The 14,876-nt window shown below is 37.8% G+C and overlaps 1 protein-coding gene across 1 annotated transcript; it reads left to right on the top strand.

The window, feature by feature from the left end:
• Positions 1 to 68: 68 nt before the first annotated feature.
• Positions 69 to 9,861, top strand: LOC140940445 (SUMO-conjugating enzyme UBC9-B). The gene is made up of 7 exons (XM_073389420.1): positions 69 to 264; positions 385 to 448; positions 624 to 643; positions 1,003 to 1,075; positions 7,176 to 7,285; positions 7,700 to 7,779; positions 8,639 to 9,861. Exons 1-7 carry the CDS (start codon positions 199 to 201, stop codon positions 8,700 to 8,702), a joined length of 477 nt encoding a protein of 158 aa, XP_073245521.1. The 5' UTR covers positions 69 to 198; the 3' UTR covers positions 8,703 to 9,861.
• The last annotated feature ends 5,015 nt before the right edge of the window (positions 9,862 to 14,876 follow it).

Here is a 14,876-nt window from a genome sequence, read left to right as displayed (position 1 = left end):
AGGAAGGAAGAGGAAGCCTGGGTCCCAAAGTTTACTGCGCGTGCACTCGCTTTCGCGGGATAAGTCACGTGATGTACACTCAAAAGCGAAAAAGTCCAATTGACAGGGATTGCATGACTTTTTATGAAAGCTTTCAATTTTAAGATTATCTCCTTTTCTTCTGAAAATTTTGTTATAAAGAGTTGAATTCGATTTGTTATGTCTGGTATTGCGATCGGCCGATTAACAGAGGAGAGAAAAGCTTGGCGAAAAGATCATCCTTTCGTAAGTGCTTACATAGTTGCCCTACTTCATGTGAAAAGCTTAATGTTCGTCGTTTCATTGATTTTCCTAAGACGATTTCGACAACTTTATCTTTAAATTGAATGCTGTTGTTCTTATAAGGGATTTGTTGCCAAACCTGCAAAAAACCCCGATGGTACGTTAAATCTGATGAACTGGGAGTGTGGTAAGTCTTACTGGAATATGATCACTGCATGCATGATCACTGTTTTCAAAAAATCAAGGTTACTCTACAAAACTGCCATCCTTGTAAATACTTGCTTTTTGTTTCGATAACGACACAAAAAGGATATTTGTTTGTTTCGTGATAAATCAATATTTTCTTTTTATCTTTCCCACAGCGATTCCTGGAAAGAAATCGGTATGTACGATAATGTTTTTGAAGTGGAGTTAAATGAGAAATAATTGTTAATCTTCCTGAATCTCCTTCATATTAAACATTAGCGAGAAATTTTTTTTCCAGTCCTAAAATATCAGGTGGATTCAAAATAATAAAAATAGTAATAATAACTTTACCGGTCTCAGACACAATCATTCTTCAATTTGTAATTGTACGTACTTACATTTATGCCTGTTCTTTGTAATTATACCTATGTTACATAAGGAAATTCTAGAAGAAAGATTGCGGAAAGTTGACAATTTTTTTTCCTGTTGCTAAATGATTTGAAAATATATATTTTTTGCCTTATGACTTCTCACATGTTGTTTATTATTTGTTAGACTCCTTGGGAAGGTGGATGTTACACTCTGAGGATGGTTTTCAAGGATGATTACCCTTCAACACCTCCTAAATGTAGGAATTTTTTATCTTTTGTTTTTATTCAAGGCGTGCTGGGGATATCTACCAATTAATTTAATTTTCAGACATTTCTTATTGCTTCACAGAAAAGCCTTAGGGAGAGGTACCTATGTTATTTACAAGCTCAAATTTTTTTCCAGCCCACTTTCCAGTGTCCTAGCTCCATTCTCATGCTATTTCCCATCATGTCTTCATTCCTCCTTCAGAAAACAGTGACCCATATACTCAAGAAGATTGGCAAAGTTGGTGTAACAGACTGTTTTTACCTTTCCCTGTTTTCTTGTAAGATCATTGGAATCTTTCATCTTGACTGCTGGGGTGAATAGCTTTGGAAAGGGAGGCAAAAAAAATTAGGGAGGGTGTGTTAACTTCACCACAGCTCATTTTCGAGGAGCAATTGCCAGCCTCTGATTCATCATTTTATTGGCATTGACAGTGCATCTGGCTAGAGTGACAAGTTGGCAATTCCAAAACTAGCTTTTGCGCATAATGAGAAAACATCTTTTTTAGACAGTGTCTTAAGGTTGATTTGCACTGACATGTTTTTGGCTACGCGCGTTAACGCACATAAATTTTAATCATGTAAATAAAATAGAGGGAAGATAAAAAGTGCTGAGCTAAAACGAGAAGTTGAGCGAGGTTCAACTTTTACGCTTACGAGCAACCTTTCATGCATTGCCTCTATTTTATTTACAAACGTAAATTTTACGCACATACACACGTAAAAAATTATGTGACACTGGAAATCAACACTGAGTGAAGAATTAGTGTTGTAAATGAACTGAACATGGCTTATATGGCTATGTTGATATCCTGTACTTTGCAAGTTTATTTTTATACATTGTTGTGACTATTTTTATTTTGGCCTGCTTCTGATCGTACGTTTCTATTTGGTTTTGTAAGTCCTTTATACAGTAACAACATTGTTTTCAGGGCTCCAAAAAGGTCTTGCCTGGTAGTGCAGGACAATTAGATTTTCTTACTGAGCAAGTAACTTTAAAATCTCACTTGCCCAATGGACAAGAGTCCAGGCAATTCATCCTCTAACCAGGCCTTCTCGTAGGGTGCGACAAAAAATCAGAAATTATGTGGCATTTTCAGGGCAGATTGTGCGATAAGATAGGACTGTTATGCAATAAATTATGCAATTTTTTCAGGGCTAATTAACATTGTTTTACCAAGTTTTGAATTAGGAAAATCACATTAATGTTGTTTAACAGGCAATTTGAATGTAAAAGAATAAGAAAACATCTATTTTAAAACAAAATAGTTAAGTTTGTCTAATTATCTTGACCCGGAAGAGAAAACAAATTGTAAGAAAGAAAAAGGACACTTGTTTAATATTACATGATGCCGTTACACCACTGACCACACTGCTTGTCTCTGAATGAAAATGGCTGCCCAGATACCGCTATCAAAGGTTTGAGATGTCTTGCAAGGCTTTCTTTTGTGGTAAATCATTAGAATTTATTGTTTACTTTACTTGAATTTAGCATTTCTTTTACGAATTTGTCATGTGATTTTCCTCAAATTGTGCAATCTGATGCGATTTTGAGGCCAAAAAATGTGCAAAATCGCACCATCGCATAATATCAGAAGCCCTGTCTGACCAATGCTTCCTTTAAACAATGAGTTGGAATCTTGCTGATGCCAAAATTTGACAAAGCACACCAAAATTATTGTACACCCGAAATTTGAGAGGAAATGCATTTAAGGGAGACATTTTATTGGCTACCATGTTGAACGGCACACTGTTGCCCTCCAACATGATAGTTATGCTCAGATGTGCTGTAAATGTTACCACATCATCTTTTCAACATTGATATTGCAGGTTATAATAGATCTAATACAGGGATAATGATAGCCTGCGAGCAAGCTCTCCTATTTGGGCGAGTTAAACGAGTCTCGCGAGAACGCCCGAGCGAGCTGCTCGCTTCGCTTGCCCAAATAGGAGAGCTTGCTTGCAGGCTAGGATAATGAGGTCGTTGAAAACAATTAATAATAAATAGCAGTTGGACTGCGAGCAGTCTCCTATTTTTCTTTGCAAATTTACTGCACGAGAAACCCAAGCACGCGAGCCTCGATAAACGTCACTCTGGTCCTAATCCAGTATTGTAACATAACGTCGGGTTTGCAATCGCGCTGGCTGAGATAAGAACTAGACGGATTTTAAGAGAAAAGGCGGACTGCAAGCAGTCTAGATAGCAGTAAACTCAGGTCAACTCACCTGACTGTTTCGTTTAAGACCTTCAAGGTCTTCACTTGCCTTGAAACAGGAGCTCTAAAATTATTCTTCCCAAAGAAATGCATTCCCACTGGCGCCTCAGTTTTTCGTAATACAGAGCCACACAATTTATGATGTCTACCACATTGTCGTCATTGTGCACTTCCATCAGTTCTCGTGGCCATACCTTGGTCAGACTTACTCTGAGACTTACTTAACAAATGCGCTGTCCAAAGGATCGTCCAAGTCCGACCAGGCCCGTCCAGGAAAAAGCAGAAAAGGTCAAATCCGTCAACAAAACAGGAATCAGTGCAGATCAATGCACGTGACTTGTAACCTCAGTGATTTGATTCCTCTTTCCGAGTGACAAAAACGACGAAAATAGTAAATCGGAAAAGACGAACAATATACAAAAGTGATAATGGGCAAAATTTGACAGGCTTCACTTCCTTTGACACTCATAACTTGACTACAAAGGCGGTATACACACTAAAGAACCATTTTTTCAGTCAACGCTAATAAATTTTTAGTCAAGACAAAACTAAATTCCCGCATCCCGCTATTTTTCCCTTACGATTCCCGCATCCCATCCCCATAAAAATAGGAAATTCCGTTCCCGCTGGTTATTAAAATTCCCGCATCCCGCTCCTGTTTTTAGCTCGCATCCCGCGTATCACCACGAAAAATAGCCAAATCCCGCATCCTGCCAAACCTATTGTGGACCCTCTGTTTAGGTATGTAGGAATACACGAAAACCAAGGGCCTTGATTCGAGGGAAGTTACATCATTGCCAAAATGCCAACATGTGATCAACCGTGACTCCAATTTTGCTAATAACCTAATGCTGTTCGGTTTAGTTTGTTACTTTGAATGATTGATGTTGTCATATAACGTTGGTCAGAAGTAGCAATGGCTGTAGCAATGCTTAATTATTATCTCAACCTCTGATTTCTCGTTTTCTGTACATCATTCTTATTTAAATTTTTGTTGAAAATTTTATCCTGCCTGCTTCTTATTTTAATTTGGTTTTCAATTTCCGTACAGGTGGTCCCGCTCAAGTTTTAACTCTGTTGCTCTGCTTACAAAAACATTAAAACCTGCACAACTGATTACACTGAAAGATACAGAATATGCACGAAAACATAGATCACAAGCAAATTCTTGCCTTGGTACGTCATAGACTTTGTGAGCAAGATGCTGTTGACACTTTCAAAACTTTTTAAAGCCTTAATTAATCACGAGCTGGATGGCAGGAGCTTTTGATAACTTTCTGTATTTGGTGAGCATACATGTACTCGCTACTGGTTTGCTCACTGTATTTTCTATGAAACGTGAAATCCCCAGTTTATTTTTAATGAAGCTACTAAACTATAATCAGTCTTAACCAGCTTTCATAAATGTTGTTGGTAGGAGACTACTTACAAAAAATCCTTTTTTAATGCATATGCGTGGCGTATGATATGTGCTTCGTCGTTCACATGGCTGCAGAATCAGAGGTGCGACCACTCTTTGGCTCTCTTTGGTTATTTTATGTAAAAATGGCTGGAACAGCTAACTCTTATGACCTAGAGATACCAGGTGGAAATAAAAGATTAAGCTTCGTGTAGCAAAGTTGATTTTGGTGATGTATCAGTGTAAGAGGGAAGCTCCACAGCTGCCAAACAGCTCAAACCAAAAGAGAAACAAATAGAAGATGCCACTGGAAAATTCAGATATGATCATTTTGGATATCTTTCCGTGGTCTATTTATATGTTACTGTTTTTAAATTATTTGTCATTTTCAAATGCGTACTTTAGTTTGAAAAGGTTTTTCTGGACTAACAGGTTTTAATAATTGTAGTGACATGCACATGGCTGAGCATGTAATGTGGCAAAACCAAAACGTGACCAAAATGGTGCTCCATCGATATCACCGCTCGAAATAAACCACCTCCTCATCATGAAGCTCATTTGCATACAATGAAAGTTTACACCACTCGACCAACCAACCAACCAACCGACCGACCAACCAACCTTGAGTGCTCCCTATAACCTAAGTTAACCAGTGGACCTCTATGAAAACACATCATAAAATTACATTCAGATTTTATGTTATATTTTTGCTTATGTCATAATTTATTTAAAGCTGTTGCTTGTTCTTTCTAGAAGAAAGTAGCCGTCTTTTATGAGCAAAGTAGCTGACACATTATGTCAGCTGTAGGTGCTTATTGAAACCCCTGCTTACTTGATGCGTAAGCCCCAGGTACAACTAAACCAAGAGGGTTGCTCATTAATATGGTAACTGTAAATCATGTAATTGACACTCCCTGTGAAATAAATGCTTATTGTCTACTAAACAGCCTCTCTACAATCTTTAGCTTGTATTATAGGCCCCTTTCCAATACATATTAATTACAGGTCAAATTCGTCTTCAGGCTAATTTTGATTTAACGTAGGTTGATTCTCAATTTTCTTTGTCTCCTAACCCTAAGAGACAAAGGAAATAAGGAAACAACCTAGGTTATAAAAATTTAATGAAATCAAATTGACCCGTAACATATACAACCCCTGTCTAATAGATGCCCCCTCCCCCACCCCCACGCCATGACAATAGCTCCTAAATACTAGGAATTGGCAAAAAGAGTAAAATCATTCAATTTATTCAGTTTCTTGCTTGATTAATAAAAGTTTCGGCATTGCATCTTACTCAATTTTGAGTTTAAAGTAAGTATAAGCCATCAATGAAAACACAATGACCCTGAACAAGGATTTTGACATCCAAGATGACACCTGAAAGAGGGAGATGGATCTTTGCAAATGTAGATGGCCTAGACATACAGTATCAGTTGATGGACTAGATGTTTCGCGTTTATAAAATGTCTTGACATTTTTGTGGAGAGCATATTACTGTGGTTTTGTAGAGATTGTTAAATGGCTCTCTTTTTCAAACGCCTCCTGTTTATTAAATTCCTTCTCTTGGAGCCCTTTAATTAAATGTAAAAGCTACAGACATCTATTAGATCATATATGGTTTATGAACAATCTTATTACAAATAATTCAGGGGGTTTGCAAAGAATTTCTGAAAATACAGTGATGTACATGTATTTCCTTCCTGCTTGCTTCTTTGTTGTTATACCCCTTCATTCAGTCGATAGTAGGATTTGAGTCAGCTCAAACAGTGAAAATTAGGGGACAAAGAGTGTTTTTATCATTAGATTTTTCCTGTTGAAGACACGAGTCAGCAGGGTCATATTTCAGTACATAACTAGTCAAGCATGAAGTGTGCAAAAATTATGTAGATGCTTATCATATTTCTAACTGTGGTCATGTTTACTGGTGTTAATGTTTTCATTTGGTGGTAGTGGAATTATCTTTAGCAGAGCATTCACATGGTGTGAAGAATAACTTTATTTGATCATTCACATTCATTTTACAAAGATGAAGACTACAAATGAATTTTACACACCATACAGTAGGAACAGGCTGTGATACAGGCCATCCACAATTTTGGAGTGTGTATTTTGACACCTCAATTTTCCTCAGTAAAAAACATTTGTTGATCTTAAAGCGTTACAAAGTAAATGTATTTCAAAGCTCTTTTTTTAAAAAAAAAAGAAAAAAAGAAGACAACTGGATCCTACTTGCACAGCCAAATTGTACATGTACAGAAAAAAAAATTGTTATGGAAGTGTGAGAATGGTGCCCTGGCTCAAACTCTGCAAAAGTGAAGGCTTCTTATAAGAAATTAAATTTAATGTATTTTAAATACTGGTTATGATATATACACGTAGTAAGACAATATTTATTGTTATATCATATAACAAACTGCTTCAGTGTGAAATGATTAGGAAATGAAGGCTTAATAAACAGGGTATCTTTTACTTTTTCAGGTAAATTTGAACCTCCAATCTTTCACCCTAATGTATATCCATCAGGAACAGTATGTTTGTCTCTTCTGGATGAAGAAAAGGATTGGAGGCCAGCCGTCACTATTAAACAAGTAAGAAATCTGAACAAGCATGACCAACCAAAGACAATGCCAGCGTAATGGCCTGGCCACAGCGAAAATGCTGTAGAAACCCAAAAGCCCCTGTGAAGTCATAAGTGCATCTCCAAAAATCACATACAAGAGACTGCTGACTAGCATTGTCTGGAGTTTAACTTAGTCTTAATTTCATTTATCCCAAGGCTGTGGCTCTAAGGAAAATTGGAGGGAGCCCAGTGCTCTGAAACTGTGAAATGCATGGCACCTAGTATATTTGTATGAAAAAAACTAAGATTTTCTAGTCACCGGAGAGTGAAAGTTGGGCACCAGGGGTCACTGGGCTCCACTAGAGCACAGGCTTGTAGCCACATTCCAGATTAAGATTTTGTGTGCAGAAGTTTATCAGTAATTTTGTGATTCTTTTTCTAGGTTTTATTGGGAATTCAAGACCTACTTAATGATCCTAACATAAAAGACCCTGCACAGGCAGAAGCTTATACTATATATTGGTAAGTAACACATGGTCAGAAAATATATATCATCTGGGCTGAGTTGTTCAAAGCTGGGTTAAGATAACCCAGGGTTAGTGCGAGATTTGAATTCAGATTTGAAAGCTTAGAAAGCATTTCAGTTTTAATTTTGTTTTAATTCTTTTTGACTTCAAGTTGATGATTGGAAGCTCTAAAAATAGCACAGAAAATTATCCAAGAAAATGCTTTTGAACACAAGAAAAAGAAACGCAGGTTAAATTTAACCCCAGTTTAAGCGCTAATTGGCCTTCGAACAACTCTGGACTTTACAACTGGTTTTGCCTGGTTCATTAGGTAAATTAAACTAAGAAATTCATGTGATTTTTCTGTCTGTATTCCTGACAAAATTTTGAAAATGGGAACTAGAGCTTTGAAATGAGCTGCCACTTTGAGTAAGGGGAAATTTTCTTATCCACCAGCTACTTTGTTTCTTTGCTTCACAAGAGAATTTGTTCTTAAAAAGGAACATTTAAATACTAGAACTACCTTTTTATGTCATAAAAATAATCCAAAGGTACATTTAGTTTGAGTATTTAAATTTTCCTGTTTTAAGGACAATTTATTTCTCTGGTGAAGTGAAGAAACAAGGTAGCTGGTGGATCATAAAATTTCCTATTAAATCAACACAGCACCCATACATGTACCTTTTAATACATTTTTAACAGAAAAAAACATACTTTGTTGTTAGGAAATATGACCCAGATGCCTTGTGTAGATGTTTGAATGTTGGTAACACAATATAAAGTAATCTAATTTTACTGATTGTTTTTTTGTTACGTCTTTTTGCTTGTTTTGCTTCGCAAAATTACTATTTTCATGTATTATGCTTTTTTTGCAGCCAAAATAGAGCAGAGTATGACAAAAGAGTCAAGTCCCAAGCACAAAAAATGGCTCCCAAATGAAAAAGGATTAGCTATGGTAAACCTTTGCTATGAACAAAGAACTTTACTAAAAACAAGCAGAAGGACTAAATACCTTATTCATCTTCTCCATGGGACATTCTACATGAAAAGGGGAAAAGGGAGATGTTACAAGATTATTTGTCTTTACTGGTTGTCAGTTTTGTTCATAAATCAAGAGAACGTCATGTTGCATATAATCCTCTTCTGAGGGTGTTGGTCCATTTTCGTGCTGTACTGTGAGGTTACCTTATATTTTACAAGCTTCTTGTCTTTCTTTGCGTCACTTTGTACTCAAGAGACATGGATTTTTAGTGATTTCTCAGTGGTCAAAACTGCTCAAGTGCACAGGTTTTGTTAAAGAAAGATGATAATAATAATAATTATTATTATTGACTGTCTTACAGCTCTTTGCATTTATAAGGCTGATTGAAGCATCTTAATGGATATGTAGTTCTTTCTTATTAACTCTTTACAGTGGAACCTTGATTAAAAAAATCTCTACACAAAGGAAGTCTTCAGTATAAGGAATGCTATTCCTAGCCCCAGTAGTAGTAAAGTATAAAAAAAAAAACCCTCGACATAACGAAACCTCATTATAGCAAACATATTTTGTCAGTCCCTTGGCCATTTGTTATATCGAAGTTCCACTGTATCTTGAAATCTGGTTTGGATTGTTTCATTCCTGGCATGGTAGGGCATAAAATAATGTACTTGATGTTTCACAGAAATCGTGATTATTTTAATGTGTTGCTGTAAGTATTAGACAGCAAAGCTGTTCATAAAATAGTTTAGTTGAACCTCAATTATCTGGCCCCTGATTATAGGAACCAGACTTCTTGTTACCTTGATTTTTTTCATGAATAATGATGCATTCCCACTTGCCAGATGAGAGGTAACAATTTTGTTTTGTTTGATAAATTGCCTTTGAAACGGACTTCTGTACTAAACAAGTGCTTTAACCTGAAATGCTGAAACTGAGCTATTTGCTATTCCACAGATGACAGTGCATTTTTGCTATTGTTGTGGGTAATCGTCCTTTGAAATGATAGAAGTAGCAACGAGGAAGACCACATCAATGTTCATGTAATTTTCGATGATCAGAAATCTTGATTGTTTGGATGATTGAGGTTCTACTGTAATATACCTGGCAGATATGATCTGGGGGGGGGGGGGGGGGAAGGGGGGCATGAGATGATAGTGACTACTAATGCCAGAATTCCCTTTTCTCTATCCAATCTCCATATAGCATAGCCTGTGAAATGGCTCCCATGTATAGCGGGATGAATAAGAAAATCGGTGAGCAAAGCAAGTTGAGTGTAGCCTGGGGAAGCAAAAAATGGTGGGGGAGCCTGTAGACTTTATTTTGTTTGCACCCATCCATAATACCATATTCTTGTATCATTATCTGATTGGTCAGATCACTGACTGTTTACAATTAAGTGATGAGAAATATTCGCATGCCTGCAAATGTTATTGAAACTGATGCACTTCATAATTTGACAGGTGTAATAACCTTATTGACATGTCATTGACAGACACTGTATGTGTTACAGGATAATTGCAAGTGGGCGGATGGGGAGCATCAAAACCAAGTCCACAGGCTTCCCTACCCTTTTTTCTTCCCTTAGGCCCTGCTCCAACTAGGGAGCCTGTCCACAGGCTACATAATATAACATTTTATCTTTTTGGAACCTTCCTTATAGACTGGAAAAAGAACAATTTTGTCAGCAGATTATGTTTAGTGTAATTGTTTTTTTTTTCAAGCTTGAAAACGCATTAAGGGTAGGTCGAGATTCCACTGTTATTTTTTTTTTGGTTCTACACGTATTTTTGTGGTTCAGCGTAAGATTATCATGTTTGTATGACCCCTAACTTTCCAGATTGTCTTCCAACTTTCCAACTGCCTAATGCCTTTAATGTTTATGCAGTGATTGTTGCTGAAAGCATAGCTGAAATATTTAACAAATTATTGTTATTTTCATTTTGGCTTTGTCCAAATGAAAAGCTGTTTTCTATTATTTCAGCCATGCATGATAGATAAAATAATTATTATAATGTATTATAATATTGCATGTATGATTGGTCGTCTAGCTAAGCCTTCTCACTTAACAAAAGGTATTGAATTTATTTAACTAGAAAAATTGTAATATCTCTCACTCGTCATTAGACGTACAACAGACTTCTCCCGCATTCCACTTCAGAGAGCAAACGTAAGAAAACGAGCTCAAGTTTGAATAAACAATTTCGTACCAATTACTGTATAAAGTCAGCCCAAGCCTTGAGTTGGTTTCCTTTGTTCACAGGAATGCGGGGAAGGTCTATTAACGCTATTTGTCTTCTGCTGGTTTGGTATCAAATAACATTTAAAGTTATTAACAATGATATCTCTGCCTCGTGTAGTGGTTTATTTAAAAACACAATACCACATGGAAAGTGTTTTGGTGTTTTGTACGGTATTTATGTTGTAGTTAATTTCTTGTCCCAGGTAATTTTTCTTTTTCTTTTGTTAGTCTCGCTGGCGTAAGCAGCGAGGCTCTTAATTTGCAACGCGTTTTTCTTCGTATTTGTGACACAAAAGGGGGTCATTGTGCCAGGCGTTCCTAGCGGAGACCGTGGAAACTGGGAATAAGAATCATTGCGTGATCGAAGCCACGCATGTTTTGCGAAGAAAGCTTAGGAAAGATCAAATTTAGTGCTTTTCCGAAACGTATCGGTCCACGAATTATATCGCTTGAAAGCGTCGATTGGAACAAGTGAACACATTAAGTGAACACTACCAGGATGGGCTCCAGACACTACCGAGTGGTGGAAAAAAAATAAGAAACTTAATTGGCAAAACTGCGATGGTCGGGAGTGTTGACCATTTGTACGGAAATTTCGGTGGAAAATTTCCTTCAAATGGTACTGGTATTTTTTTGGCACCGAAAACAGGAACGGGATTGAGTTGTACCATTTACAAAATACCGGTAAAGTTTTCGCTTTCTCTGGACATCAAGCCTGGCACCAGTAATCCAAATAAATAGTACAGAAAATTTCGGTTGTTTCGGTAAAAACGGGAAAAAGGTAATACCTCGAAAGGTATTCCTTTTTTTCCCGAAAATTTCCACCGGGGTGAACCGCTCCATTTGAATTCTCCCCGAATTTCCGGGTTTTCCATACAAATGGTAAGCGCGTCAGGTGTTGTAAACTTTCATTGTATGCAAATGAGTCTTGTGATGAGCGTGCGGTTTATTTGCGGCGATGATTGAAATGACGTGCCATGTAAATCACTTTTTTGATCTCTGATCTCTGGTTATTTCTCTGGAATCGTAGCCTGCAAACGGCAGACGTTTCTCCTCGCTCTTCGCCGCTGAGGACGTTTCGCGAGGAGGAACGTCTGCGACTCAGCGACAGAAATTTCATACTGATGACGTAAATCAATGTTTACATAATAAATCCGGTACCCATGGGGTTTCAAATGCAAATTTATTCAATTTTACATTTCTCCTTGTCGATTTTGGTAAAGTGTTGTGTTCATCTGCGAATGAGCTCCAGCTAAAGTCAAATGCTTCTTCTAGAGAGGATTATATTCCACAAATATTGGCTGTTTTGTTAGAGATTCATCGCGTTTACATGTGACCTTTGTGGCCTTTCAATATCAAAATATTGTTTTTTGTCTGTCATTTGTAAACAATGGCTAAAACAATGAAATTACTCCGTCGACCAATTAGCGCTTCTTACCGGATTCAGGACAGATTTTACGTCATCAGTATGGAATTTCTGTCGATGAGTCGTAGACGTTCCTCCTCGCGAAACGTCCCTCAGCGGCGATGAGCGAGGAGAAACGTTTGCCGTTCGTAGGCTACTAAAATCGAGGCCCTTGAACTTCGTGTATTTAGCCTGCGACCGCAGACGTATTTACGGTCGTCCCTAACACGCGATAAAAAGTATCAACGTCGATAAAATAGGAAGTAAAAAACCTTTAGCGAGTAAATCCTGTTTCGTGTAGAATTAATCGCCTGCCTATTTCTCGACCTAATCTCCAAGCAAGCGAACCTTAACGCCGCTGTGAGAGCGTTCTTGTTTTCACTTCATTAGCATACATTACCATACCCAAAAACAAAAGAAAAACAAAAATTACCTGACATGAAAAAGTAACTACAGCATTTACGCACGAGTTGTTGACGTAGAAATAAAATCGAATGAGTGAGATTTCTGATACAAAAAAAAACGAGTGCCTGCACTTTCCATGAAGTATTCCATATACACCAATCTTAAATTTTAGTGCGTAAATCACCCGGGCGTGCAGGTGTAGTCACCTGGTTGAGTTAAAAACCGTTTATTCACGTCCGTTACACACTGTACTCTTAAACCGAAAAGAACTAACCGAATAAATTAAACAAATGCTATATGTATACATGTAAATTCTGTTAGGTCCCGAGTGTATTACATCACTTGTATTCCTACGCGTACGTCACTACACAATACATTCCCTCCTTTCCTAAATGTTCAACAAATCAAAGTCTTGGAATTAACCTAGACACACGATAAAAAAAGAAAAAAGAAAAAGAAGTTCGAGACATCCGGTTCAAGCACTTATATGGCTGTATAACGCACAGGCGGTCTTACAGTCCTTGTTGACCTCCGAATAGGCCTTCCCGCACAGGTATCTTTTCGGGGAAATGCCTAACATAAATCCTCTATTAAACCCCCCGGGGAGCTTATATATTTCAAGCCTATTTGAGGGGGGGGGGCTTAATAGAGACGGGGGGCTTATTTGAGAGGAGGGGCTTATTTAATTTAGAAATGACGATGGTATCAGTTCTCCACAAAGAACTAAAATACAGATTGGAAAGGCTTACGTATAAGAAGTTTTAGGTCATGCAGCCGAGGATCAGAATCAAATCCGGACATCCAGTTGGTAAATAAACCATCCCGGATCAGTGCTGCACTCGAAGTTTTACGGTCGTGATTGATTAATACAGTCTATCATTTATTAGTGAAGAGTAATTAGGGGTGGGGAGAGGCGGGTTATTAACTTTCTTCCACTAAAAAGAGGAGGCTTAGGGACTGTGCAATAATTATCGGGAGGGGGGGAGGGGGCTGAGAAACTAGAGTTATCTAGCAAAAACTTAGACAGTACCCCCCCCCCCCCTCCATAACAAAAAAAATTAGTTCTAACCCGCCTCTGTTATGTTAAAAATAACGTCGTCGTCCCCCCCCCCCCCCCCTCCCCCCAACAACCACCCAAGATTTAGACAAAGCACTTGCTAAGTACCGGGGTGCTTACCACATTGGCTCAAAATCTAAAACTTCTGAAGCCAGAAAGAGAAAGGAGCAGAGAAAAAAAATCAAAGAACAGGAGATTGAACGCCTCAAGTAACAGACGAAAAAGAGCTTGCATTTTATTTAGATCCTTGGGAGGAGAGCCTGATGAACTTTGTTATGAGCAAGATATATATGGAATTCAGCAAATCGATTCAGTCGATGAAGAAACATTACTTTTATTCACATCAAAAACCGACAAAGCTTCAGAAGCTTGTCTACGAGATCTCTTTGATTCCCATTGTTTTATGGGGGAAGCTGAAAAACAAGTTCACGATTTTTGCTTTACATAGGATCAGCTTAATTAGTAGAAGACAGGTTAAAATTGATCACTTGTGAATTTGCTTTTCATTTTGATGGAATATTTTCAATAATCGTTTAACAGCTGTTCGTATTGATATTTGTTACAGTCTATCATGATGCCTGTATTGAGAATCTTTTATTGCGTTTAATTTTATTTACATTTCGAATAAAACTTAAAGCCCCCCCTCCGTCAAATGACTGATTTTACTTTGAGCCCCCCCTATCTTGGCAGCAATTTTATGTGATGCCCCCCCTCTAGTTTTTCAGCCCCCCCCCCCCCCCCCCCTCCTGATAATTATTGCACAGTCCCTTATTAGAGGGAGGGGGCTTATTTGAGAGCGGGGACTTAATAGAGGATTTACGGTAGATTGTACTAGACAATTTTCAGTTACTTCAGACGTTCCTGGAATTTCACTTGGCACCGATACGTCTGTCGTCTCTAAAACCTTGCTTGCCCCTGGATCATCCGCCGGCATGATAGAACTCGCCTGTACCATTTGGTGTCCGTTGCCATTGGAAACATCACTGTGCTGGTTGTACTTCTTTGAAAACGCAGTGTTCCTTAAT

The sequence above is a fragment of the Porites lutea genome, chromosome 6, assembly GCF_958299795.1.
Source record: "Porites lutea chromosome 6, jaPorLute2.1, whole genome shotgun sequence".
Taxonomy (NCBI): Eukaryota; Metazoa; Cnidaria; class Anthozoa; order Scleractinia; family Poritidae; genus Porites; species Porites lutea.
This window is presented reverse-complemented; position numbering and strand designations above follow the sequence as displayed.

Coding starts and splice junctions, on each gene's coding strand:
- LOC140940445 (XM_073389420.1), top strand. CDS start 199: ATGTCTGGTATTGCGATCGGCCGATTAACAGAGGAGAGAAAAGCTTGG. Junction 265..384: donor GGCGAAAAGATCATCCTTTC/GTAAGTGCTTAC, acceptor TGTTCTTATAAG/GGATTTGTTGCCAAACCTGC. Junction 449..623: donor TCTGATGAACTGGGAGTGTG/GTAAGTCTTACT, acceptor TCTTTCCCACAG/CGATTCCTGGAAAGAAATCG.